General features: G+C 38.1%; 1 protein-coding gene and 1 long non-coding RNA gene across 9 annotated transcripts in view; one reads left to right on the top strand and one right to left on the bottom strand.

Annotated features, from left to right (window-relative positions):
- Positions 1-12,118, top strand: part of ATP2B2 (ATPase plasma membrane Ca2+ transporting 2) — a 541,726-nt gene that overhangs the window by 510,330 nt on the left and 19,278 nt on the right. For all 8 annotated transcript variants that reach the window (XM_034775811.1, XM_034775816.1, XM_034775812.1 and 5 more), the window contains 2 exons: positions 669-776; positions 5,725-5,907. In XM_034775811.1, coding sequence (XP_034631702.1) covers positions 669-776; positions 5,725-5,907 — 291 coding nt within the window. The remainder of the gene's footprint in view (positions 1-668; positions 777-5,724; positions 5,908-12,118) is intronic.
- The window catches only part of LOC117880091, a 65,850-nt gene continuing 59,632 nt past the window's right edge, over positions 5,901-12,118 (bottom strand). The window contains exons 3-4 of the long non-coding RNA XR_004646472.1: positions 10,415-10,590; positions 5,901-7,665 (exon numbers count right to left, since the gene is read on the bottom strand). This is a non-coding gene — a long non-coding RNA (uncharacterized LOC117880091). The remainder of the gene's footprint in view (positions 7,666-10,414; positions 10,591-12,118) is intronic.

The following is a 12,118-nucleotide window of genomic DNA, read 5'->3' as shown; positions in this document are numbered from 1 at the left end:
GATATTGAAGAAAAAATGCTAGAATTAACATTACATGATCTAGATCTCAATCAGTCATTTGATACAACATGTGAATGTCAAGTTGCATTTGATTAGAGGAGTTTGTGCGATAACTAGTATGGTTTTAGGCTAGTTTGACTATAGATAAATGAATATATTCAGGACTGAGCTGTAACTGATTGGGATTTAATCTAAACCATAGCAGCAATGGATTAAAATGTTGACACTGGAGAAAGGTCTCTTCCACTATATAAATTCCAAACTAAAATAACACTTTTCCCTGGGTGTCTAATTCAGGATATGTCCTAAACTCCTGCCATCTGAAGCCTCCATTGACCACAATAGGGATGAGGTGCTCAGCACTTCTGAAAAGGAGTCCCAAAGTGTTTTGAATGGAGGCTACTTTTGCTGACTTGCACCTAGTGACACATAACATGCCAAGTAGCAGAATGTAGGTCTCCCTACTTCAGCCCCATACTAAAATCTGCTAAACAACAAATGCCTATAGTGTGCTTAAATGTGCCAGCCAGCAATGTACTTGCTGAATCAAAGTGAGATGTAAACAAGTGTACAGAAAGAGAGAGCAAAAGCTCATGTAAATGTGGGGAAAATGTATTTTCAGAAGAAAGATAAAGTGTTTCTTCCTCCCTCCCATTTTTCCTCTGCAGATAGTAATTGTGCAGTTTGGTGGGAAACCTTTCAGCTGCTCTCCTCTGCAGCTTGACCAGTGGATGTGGTGCGTATTTATTGGACTAGGAGAACTTGTCTGGGGTCAGGTAAGTGTCATGTGGCAATGTATAGTTTTCTACTCATTTATTATGTTTTCACAAACCGATGGAAGGTCTGGTTTTGCGAACACTTTGTCATAAAGTAATTTGATTCATAAGAAGGTGTTTAGGATTGCCGCTCAACCATCTCTCACTCTATCATATTTGGCATTACACTGGAAATAAACAACCCTTTTAAAAATACAGCGTTTTTCAGTAAGGTAGCACTATGGTTCTTTTTAACTTTTTGTTAATTTTCAGACTTTCTCCAATAGTGTGCAGTAATACAATGACTAAGTACTTCCTGAGTGAATTTGTTTGTGAAAGATGCTAGATCTATAGCCCTTAGAACTGTAGTCCTCTAGTCACAAGAAAAGTGTAGTAAGGGCAGTTATAATATAAGCTTCCCTGCGTTGTCCCCACTAATATCACTTAAATATGTTCCAAAATGACAAACACTAGGAAGTGGGTGAATAGTTCAGTGCACATGCTTATTCTCTGTGCTGAGATTGCTAGCAATGCTGCAATTAATGCCAATTACTCTTTGTGACATGGACTCTTCTCTACTCTGAATCAGACTGAGATCCACCAGCTCATTTAGTGTAGCCCACTGCTAACCTTGCTCCTGGAGTTTCCATCCCATCCCTTCAGCTTGCTGAGGAAGAAAACTGGCAGCTGAATGATGGTGGCTTTCTGCAGTGCGTTCAGAACAGCTGATAATTCATGATGCATTTTAATCCAGGTGCCAGCAATAAGGTCTGCTACAACCTTTGGTGCCAAGAGTTAATAGAATTATATGTAGATGAGTGCATCAAACATTTGCAACAATCTAGAGGTAAAAGAATAAATTAATTCTATGATTAGCTGTCTGGAAGTGATTGCATAGACATCACTCCAATAGCTATTGTCCGGAGGTGAGGGTGCAGCATACAACCACCAATCTAAGTAATTTGTAGATAGTGTTTGAAGGGAGAAGCAAGAGTATTTTCCTTCTAAAAATATTTTGTAAATATCAGCCAGTTGGTTTAATCTGATGCATTCCAAAGCTCGCACCCTCCCAAACAAACAAAAGTCCCCCAAAGTATTTTACTGTCTCTGGAATAAAAATAAATCTTAGGCAGAGATGGCTTATCATTATCCAGAGAAGGGCATGTGTTCCAGCAGAGAGAGGAAAATTGCCCCTGCAATTAGTTAATTAATTGTGACACCCATTAAAGTGATTCTGGCTGAACTGTCTTCATGAACACGGAGCTTCTGGGTTGGATGACTATCGTATTCTGAAAAAAATTAAGCAAGACACCTTGGGCAGTGGGGCCACAAGTATTTTTGAAGAAAAGAACTCAATCTGGTGTCAGCAGATGCCTCCTGGCAATCATAGCTGGGTGCCATCGTTACTTGATCTTGCTGATGAAATTACCCCCAGGAGGCACCGAATCACAGTTGTTGGGAAAATCTGAATGTCAGTTGAACAGCAATTAGTAAGAAATGGCTTGTCCTCAGCAGCTTGGAAAATCTTCATTTTGGGAAAAAAAGTGGTGGTGATTATGCCATTTATTCAACCACTCAGTTCTAATTTGTGGTTTAAACCATTTAAAGGAGGGCAGTGGGTTGCTTCTGGATTTTGTCCTGTGTGCATTCTTATAAATATTACAACATAACCCTTTGAAGATTAACAATTGTCTGATTTACATTCAAAGGTGAGAGTGGTTGCAGAGGTCACTGTAAATGGTTAGGCACTTTATTAAATTTGTAGAGGTAAAACTTCAATATAAAACTGTACTGATTTTAGCCCACTGATTTGTTCACTTAGCAGACTACCAGTTTATTGTGTCAGATGTGTGGAGGGAAAACAAAGAAAGCAAGTTCTGAAGTCCAACAGTGCTCAACATTTGGGCAACCAGTAAACAGACTATTACAAACAAAATGAATGCATAATTTATTTAGTAGATACCAAGCCCTTTTGACCTGTGGCAAGGCTTCTCCTCTCTCCCTGCAACCTTTTAATAGGAAGCTTTTTGTCTCTCCCCACTTCCCCTAGAGAAGTCCTTTCTCACCTGCCCTGTTTAATTCAGGTTCAGCATAGAACACGTGTTTCCCTTTGCTTCACCACAGCTTTCAGGAACTTTTCTCCCCCAGGCATCCACCACACCCAGTCAGGATTTTTGGTTAGGGAATTTAGACCAAGTGATTGATTTTGGGTGCTTCAGTTTTTGGGAGACCAACTTGAAACACTTTGAAATGGCCCTACTTTCAAAAGGTGAGTGCTCTGCATTTTCTGAATGTTTGGCCCCTTTAAGGCGTCTCAGGTTGGGCTCCCAAAATCACTAGTTACTTTTGAAAATCTTGGCTCTAACTGTTAAATTCATAGTTTCCTGGGAAATGGTATTTGTTTCCTGAATCCAGCTCTAGTGGCCTGGACCTGACCCTGCTGTGAGCTGGCTCAGTGGGGATCTGCCAAAGTGAAAAATAAAACAAAGCGTGGGCAGAGTGTCTCATCCCAGCTGAGAGGAGACACTCACTGGGCCCTGAAGGATCTGTACACCCTGTCATACAGAGTCACTACAGAATACAGCAGTGTTGTCTCTATACATGTAATGCAGTCTTGCTAGGTCAAACATCACTTCATCCTTTTCAGTTTTAATGGAATCCATACAATCCATTTAGCATAGGAGTACTGTAACTTTTTGAAAGCTGTTAAGTTATGGTGGCTCAATTCCTAGAGAGTCCAAATGAATCAGTAAGTCAAACTTTTAAACCTGCAACATTCACCTGGGCTTGAAATTAGACAAACTTGATCTCCCTAGTCAGAGGCTGGAAAACTGACTCCTAAAAGAAATAAGTTCAACCTCATGTTTCTTTTTTAACTCCGACTTTAAAGTTGTGGATCATTCAGTTCAGAAACATCTCCAGCAAGGTCCCTCCTGAAAGCATTCATCATCTCTGTTCCATATCCATCAAGCTCTCCCTACCACTGCCACACCGAAACCTGCAGGGGGGACCCCCACAAACATTTTGTTCCATTCCCCACCTACCTTCCTACAACTCTTTGCCTCTACCTTATCCCATTTCTCGAGTCCCCAGACCTCTGGCAATTTCCTTCCTTTAAAGATCGGTTTTACACATCCAGTTGTGTGGCTTTGGTACTTCCGTTTTCAGATCCTATTCAGCCAGGCATACACTGTGGCTTGATGTGTCCTTGGCAGCATTGCATGCCACAGTACCCAGAAACTGAGTCTGGAGTCCCACGATCCAGCAGCAAAGAAGAACTGGACCCTGCAACATATCTCTGGGGAGGTCATGGTCACAAACTTGAGATACCCTTCAGCAGCCAGCCAGCAACCTTCTCAGCTGCCAAAGCTTCCCACAGATCAGGCATCCCATCTTTAGACAAAAGTTTGGCATCTGCAAAGGATTGTCCTAGTTATGATTTTTTTCCCTTCTCAGGCAGGCCCTGTTTTTCATGCATCTCAACCTCTAGGACTTAATCACCTCCTACTGAAACAGGAACAGAGCACGAACACTGAAGCACTTTCATTCTAAATGGGTTTGACATTTAACTCTGTAGGATGACTTATTTTCAATATTTAGCTTTTCAGGTGACATGCCTTGGCTTAAATACCCATGCATCCATATTTCAATTCAATCTAAAAACAGAAATCAAAATAAAGAGAAGATTACTGTCCAAGAAAGCTTGGCCAGAGACAGGGTAATTCTCAGCAATACATGTTTAAAATAATGTTGTTAAAATGTTGTATAACTACACTATTTGAAAACCTTTAAATTTATCAGAATAGCCTGAAAACCCTCCAGGTGCTACTTCTGCAGCAGAACAAAGCGGGGGCATCAGTAAAAATGACATAATGAGCTAGTCTAAATGGAAAATAGAGACCAACTAGAAGTTCCAGTGACCACAGCAGTGGGCAGTTAGGTGCAACATTTGTGACTGCCATTTGCTGTTTTTAGACAGCAAGCTGATATGAAATCATGGAAAGGGTTTTTGAAGTGTTAAAACTAGATAATAGTGCCTTACTTCTAGAAAATGTTACCCTTCCCACCTTGCTCTGTGAAGCCTCAGACCTTATTAGATAACCAGGTTAAGTTGGATGGTCACCTTCTAGAAACAGGTGCTGCAAGGAAGTGTGGGTGGGGTGTTGTGCTAGTCACACCTTTCTCAGGGGGTGCTGGGAAGGAATTTTTCCCTCACCGCTAGTTTGGCCAAGGTGAATTGGGTTTTCTTTCTCCTTCTCCACAGCAGGTTCTCGGGGGCTTAGTTGGGGCAAAGATGAAATGTGAATTAGGCTGTGATTCCACAACTCATTATGTAAATGTGGGGTGTGTGTCCAGTGCAGGTAGTCCACAGGGAGGGGATATTGTGAGCAGATAAAATGGATTGATTGGTAAAGGATTTAAAGGAGGTATTCTTTAAAGGAGCTGAAACAGAGGGGTTGGGGCTTCTATGACTGGTACTGCAAGGAGCCAAACGCCCCCCCTTCCCACCCTCATTCAAGGGGGTAGGAAGGATGGTGAGGTCACAGCAGCAGGTTGGCTGGGGACCAGGATGGGTAAGAGGGAGGGCTGATGGAAGATTCCCCAGTAGATATTGAAATGATTATGGAATCACCTGCACTGTACACTTCTCTCCCAGACATTTAAGAATAAAGTTGCAGCCTAATTAAACCACATCCAGTGTGTCCTATCCTTTTCCAACATAGCTGGATGATGATCTTTGTCCTCTGCCCATAGTTTGCATATCAATAAACATGTTAAGTGCTCTGGGCTGAAAGAAGTTGTATAAATATAAAGCACTGTTATAAACATGTTTATCCTGGCATTTCTGGAGGATTACAAGTCTTACTGAAAAATCTTGTATTTTTCATTGCAATGAGTAGATTTATGATAATATCACTGATAAATATGTCTTACATTTTCAGCACCCTTTTGTTATGTGATTTTTCAGGTCATTGCAACCATCCCAACAAGTAGGCTAAAGTTTTTAAAGGAAGCAGGGCGGCTCACTGAAAAAGAGGAAGTACCTGAAGAAGACCTGAATGAAGATGTTGAAGAAATTGACCATGCAGAGAGAGAACTTCGACGTGGACAAATTCTCTGGTTCAGAGGGCTCAACAGAATCCAAACTCAGGTATGTTAAAAGGACAGATGTAGAATCTCTGGAAAGCTATATACTGGATTTTCCATTCAGAAAAGATAATGCCGCAGAGTAGAGCCATATAAAGAATGTGTGAGATGGAAAGGAAGGTACCCCAGTAACTACACTTCCATTTCCTAATCAACAATTAATAAAATAGTAAATCAGAGAAACTCAAAATGGTTTAGTTGCAAAACAGTAAAACATGAATAAAATTAGAGACCTAAGAATGGTTTTCTTTGAGGACTGAGAGCTGATATGAATTTTCTATTTCACAGGTATAGCAACTGACGAAAGTAAAATATTCCTATTTTAGAATTTTAACTGTTATATTAGTGAGGAAAAATGTTATGCAAATTCTTTTAAAAAAAATATTCTGTTGGAAAATGTAGGCTTTTCACTGATTCAGATTTATGTTTGTGGCCTCTACTTCTGTAATAATAAAACAACTTAAATTGATTGTGGCATTGGTAAAGAAGAAGGTTTGATTCTGATAAAATATAAATCCCCTTTCTGTTCAGCAAAAAACTTAAAATCTTTTTTTTGCAGAAGAACATTCAGACATGTATTTTTAGCTGAATTGGAATGTACAGCTTTGCCTGTCACTCACGAAAAATGTAATCTTGTATTTATTTTAAGTAACAAGAAGTTAAAACATCCATCAAAAAGTTGAGATGTATTTACTGTTATTTATGAACTTTAATATATCATTTACATATTTTAGAAATGTTTCACTAAATATGCAGAAATATATATGGAAATTACTTCTGTGCATAGAGGAAATTAAATTTATATGTATCCTGACACCCTAAATATGCAAAGTAGACCAATTTACTAAATAACATGACCATAAGCAAATAACATTTGTCTTAAGGCAGGATCCATATTTTGTTCTTAGCAACATACATGGCCATTTTCATTGCAACAAAATAGCATGTTGACATAGTCTCAACAACAACAGAGAGCAGCTTTGAAAAGACAAGTATGTAATTCCCCATTATATCAGATTGGTCAGTTTATACAGGGCTTTAAAGGAAAATATGCAGATAATTAAGAACACTTATTTGTAGTTTAAGGGATCTTAAATGGAATTTTCATCTGAGATGCTTTTGTTGAGCTTTTTGAAATGTAGATATTTGCTTTATGTTAAGACAGTGCTTTCCCCTTTTTCCATTTTAAACATTAACAAACCTTTCTGAAGAAAGCTAAATGGTTATATTTTTAGGAAGAAGGGAATTAGTAGGTGCAAGGAGTAATGTCTGGTGCATCAGGTCTCTGCAGTGACACTATTGTGTTGCTGTTGTGGGAAAACAGAAAAATAAAGGTGGCAATTGCTGCTTCAGAGATTAAGGATCAGGTTAAATCCCAAAGCTCCCAAGGTAAGTAATTAAATGCAGATCCCCAGCCTTGGGATTCTGTGTCCAGAGTACCTTGACTCAGGAGCACTCATCAAGAGAGAAAATCCAAACTGTTACAAGGACCCTCCAGATAAGAGTGACAAACGTGTGCCCAGGTGAGGTCTATAGATTGCAAGAGTTATTCTCTAAACGTGCATTATTTTCTTCCTGGTGGCTGTAGGAGGAGTGTTGTCTGTTGGCATTTCTGTCAGGATGTCTTTCTGGTTGTGGTGAGTTTAAACAACAACAAAAAGCGAATTACACCCTTTCAGTTCCCCTTCTAGTTTGAGAGGTATCTTGTAGTTCTATATTTCTTTGCCTTCATAATCCATGGATAAATTATTCTTCTTGTTCCCTATTTAAAACAAAATAAACATTAATTGTGTTTTCTTGCTAACCCCCATCTACTTAGTATCTTTTCTACTTTTAGTTGTAGAACTCTCTTTGGTAGGATATATTGTTTCCTTTCCTACCAGTAGGTTTTTGTGATTTTTTTTCCCCTCCCCCTTATTTTGTTTGTTCAGTGACTCTGATTTTACGTTTATTTGATATCTGTGGAATGATATTGGAGAAAGGAAATGGGCCAACACATTTTAAAAAAGGGCTCAAAATGCAATCACAAGATGTCCCTGGAAGAGTTTCTCATTTCACTATGCAGGTCAAATTAGTGCAAGACCCATTGTTGGCCTCTGTTACCTTGAATTTGGTGCATTTTGATGCACCAAGTTTTTGTGCCCCATCCAAATGAATTCATACGCTTGTACTGCATTTCCCAGGAAGCCATCTAAAGAAGAGTTGATGGAAGAAGATGAGGATGTCTCTAGCATCCTTGTGGAGCTGGAGGATTTGCAGGAATCCTCCGATGTCTAATGCACTTCTGGAGATGCAGAAGAAGAAGGTAGAGCATCTACTCCTTTTATATATAAAGAGGATGGCAATGAGATTGGGAATGGATGTAGAATCTTTCACCACTAGAATGCTGATTCAAATCTGGATCAGGCTACTTTCCACCATCTGACACTTGTTCTGTGTTCAATGTGAAATACATTTTTGGTTATTTTCTGTCCAGTCGTTACTGGACAGGTAATCACATCACATGCACAAACAAAACTTTATAAGTCCCAAGAAGGTTCCCAATGAATCCAAATTTTTTTTCCAGATAACTGGCAGACGACTTAGTTGCATCGCTCCAAAGAATATTCATCCAAACTCATGTTAGAGATATCAGTGCTAAGATATTTCTTTCTCTGAAAATAGAGCATTCAAACCTGGGCAAAAGGGAAACAATTTTATTGTTGCTTCCTCATACCGAAAAGTCAGGGGCATCTCTAGTTCATACTTGCAAAGATCTCAAATAATGTGTTTTAAAAGAAAGGAAGAATCTAAGTTAAGGAGTCTGGCTATGTGCACTTGACCTTGTCTTCACTACTTACGTTCACTAAGCTTTTTAGCCTTTGTATGGGAATACTTATCTGTGAATGGATATATTCTCCCAATGGGGTAGTTAAATCATAAAATGAATACCATATAAGCTCTCATAAGTGACCCACTGTAGCTACATAAGATTTCATAAAGAAAAGGCAGTATTATGAACTTCCATAAAAACAGGTTTTTCACCTATATCTATAATCAGCAATATTTTTGCAGTGTCTTTTACAATTCATGTGAATGCAGGAAATCTTAATTCTGACGAACTGATGGAGTTAAGACAGGATTGATCAGACAGCAGCAGCAGCCTTAATGACCACCTAAAAGCTAAAATAATCTGTCTTCAGACAAATTGCAGGGTAGAAAATCCAGGTCAAGTCAGATAAAAAAATATAATTAAAGCATAATTTATGAGAAAGTTCTTCTGTAGTTCTCTCACACTTAAGGATGGACAAAAGTTGTGGATTCTGAGGTTTTCCAAACCTCTAAAACTATTTTTCAGGTTCCCAAAGCTGGGAGTCTGTACCATTTTTTCCTGGCTCAAAAGTCAAGTCAATGTTTAATTTTTCTAGGGGCGATACAGTAATACTTCCTACCAAACAAGGGCATTTTGCGAATAAATGTCAACCAAGTTTAAAATGCTCATATGATATGGTGATTGTCACAGGAAAGCTTATAAATAAATAAAAACATTAAAAAAATCTACATTTTTCTAGTTCAAGGGGAGCCTGTGCTATACATTAAGGATAGAAGAGTTCAACCCACCCCTAAAAAAGCTTGTTTTGGAACCAGTAGATGCCATTACAGATCTGAATAAGGGATGTATACAGCATTTTTCATTAGACTTATTCCTCATACTTTCTGGTTTTTTTCAGTTTCTCCTAGGGCCAATGCAAATCCAGTAGCATGAAAGTCAAACTTTCCAAGTGGTTTTGAAATTTAAGCAAAATAAGTTTGCCCATCTCATCTTACATCATTCCATCAGAGCATTTTATACCAAACATAAACTAGAAATTCAAAAATTTACAAGGTCCTAACTTGAGTAGAACCTACAGGATTGTTCTTATTCAAGGCAGAATAAAGCTTTTAGATTACCTAGCTGACTTTTTTTTTTTATTTTGACATTTGGACAGTCGACATCTCTAGGAATGAGGTACAATATAAATACTGTCCTCGTTATTTATTTAGCTCTCTGGAAGGCTACTGGGAATTCTTTTGTGTAAGAGATATGGTAGCAAGGCTCAGAGAAATTATCTTAAAGTAACTACATAAAGGCCAAAATGTTCTTTTCTTATGCAAAATTCCATAAGCACTGATTGGCAGAGAGATGCAGCTACCTGAGACCTATTAACATTCATGACAGCATCCCAGCTTAAATTCCCTTGCTGAAAAGGTACTCCATTGTAAATATAAGAACACAAAAGCTTGGCTTATCAGTCCTGTGAGGGCTGTTCCAGAGTGGAATTCTTTCAACCTGCTTTTTTAATATTTTTATTAATTGTGTGCAGCTCACAAAGTCAACTCCTGTGAATTTGGTTTTAAAAAGAGAACACTGAATGGATACAAAATAAGACAATACAAATGTGACGTGACTTACGCTTACCTTTCTGTTTTTTAGTGGTTTCATTTGCTCTAACAATGTCGAGTATTTTGCATCTTGATAGACACATACTCACTTTTTTAACAGTAACTCTCCATTCTTGGTTGTTTCCTCTTTTTGCCATAAGCATTCTGGACCAAATTCCTCCCTGTTTTGCATTTCATGTAGTCCTTATTGACTTCAGGCAGGACATGACCACATATGTCAGCCTTTGGAATTCTGCAGGGGTAGTCATCTGTTAGATGTTCCTGTCTGTAGATTCCACAAAAAGATCTGTATTTAGTTACTTTCCTTAGGAGAAAGAGCAAATTACATACCTGTAATTCTTGTTCTCTGGAGACAATATTAAATACAGATCTGCCCTCATCTTTCCACCTGTGCTTATACTGGAGATCTTCTTTTCGGCTTACTATGTAGGCTCATTGCAGGCATGTTTAAAGAAACTGGCATCTGAAGGTTTAGAATTTACCATTGATATCTTCCCCAATGGCATACACTTTGTGCTGTCAGTAGGGAGTCTTAAAAACCTTTTGAATTGTCTCTTTTGGAGAGTGCTCCATGACCCTGGGTCACAACATGGAAAGCCAGGATCTGTATTTAATTCTGCCTTTGGAGAATGAACATTTCAGGTAAGTAATTAAGTGTTCCTTAATGTGTGATTAATGTTGTTTTGAGCCATAGATTGGTTTTCAGATGACAATATGTACTGTAGCTAATGACTCACTCATAACCATTCTACACTCACTGGTTCACCTGATACCCTATTCTATAACTTTGCTATTTGTATCAGGTTTACAATCCAGAACCTGCCTGCAGAAGAAAATATGCACAGCAAAATGCCTTGATTTGTGTTTGGTTAATATACAGAGTTTTTAAGAGCTAATAGAAAGTTTATACATTTTAATTCCAGGCTAACACCTGGGTAACTCTATTACACAGATTCATATGGGAAAACATAACTGTTTGTTATTTGCATATGGAAATGCATATTGTGCTGCACTTATAACACAATGATATTCCACCAAAAACCTTTATTTCTTAATTTGTTAGTCTCTAAGGTGCCACAAGTACTCCTGTTCTTTATTTCTCTGTATTACATAAAATCTGTATGTTTATATATGGAATGTCCGTCTCAAAACCACTTGTAAAAAGTGACATTGGAAACCATAAACAAACAACTATCTCCGTAAGCAAGCTGAAGAGGATGAAGCTATTTCTAAAATTGGTATTTCATTTTAATACTTCTGACTCTGAAAAACAATGAGGACTTGCATCTAGATTCATAGCAGATATCTAATCAGTAAAGATGCACCATTACCATCCTGGCTTATTAATCTAGCTCTCTCCAATTAAAAAGAAAAGGCTTGCTGTTTAGTTTTGGATGTACTGTTTTGAAGTTCCATCCTCACTCTTTAACTGATGAGGAATCTGAAACGTATTGTAGCTGAGGAGGCATGGTTATATTCATTGGTGTGATATGTCAGGGCTTTCTTTACAATTTTAGGTTCACTTTTATGACAATGTGTTTTCAAATGGTGACATTACTACTAGCTACTTGTATTACTGAGCTAGAATAATGATACCCTTCATTGTGTGGCCTATTTAGGCCAGGCAAGAAATTAGGATTCCAGTGTCAATGATATTTTTTGTTCTTTGGAGTGAAAATGAGTTTGTTCTTTGGGTTTGAAAAAAAATACAATAGTTTTTTTGTTTATAATTGTTTAAAACTGTTTTTACAATGGTATATTGATTTACCTAAATCATGGAGTTCTCTCTGGAC

Source organism: Trachemys scripta, chromosome 7 (assembly GCF_013100865.1).
Source record: "Trachemys scripta elegans isolate TJP31775 chromosome 7, CAS_Tse_1.0, whole genome shotgun sequence".
Taxonomy (NCBI): Eukaryota; Metazoa; Chordata; order Testudines; family Emydidae; genus Trachemys; species Trachemys scripta.
Note: the sequence above shows the minus strand (reverse complement) of the source record. Positions and strands in the feature narration are given on the sequence as shown.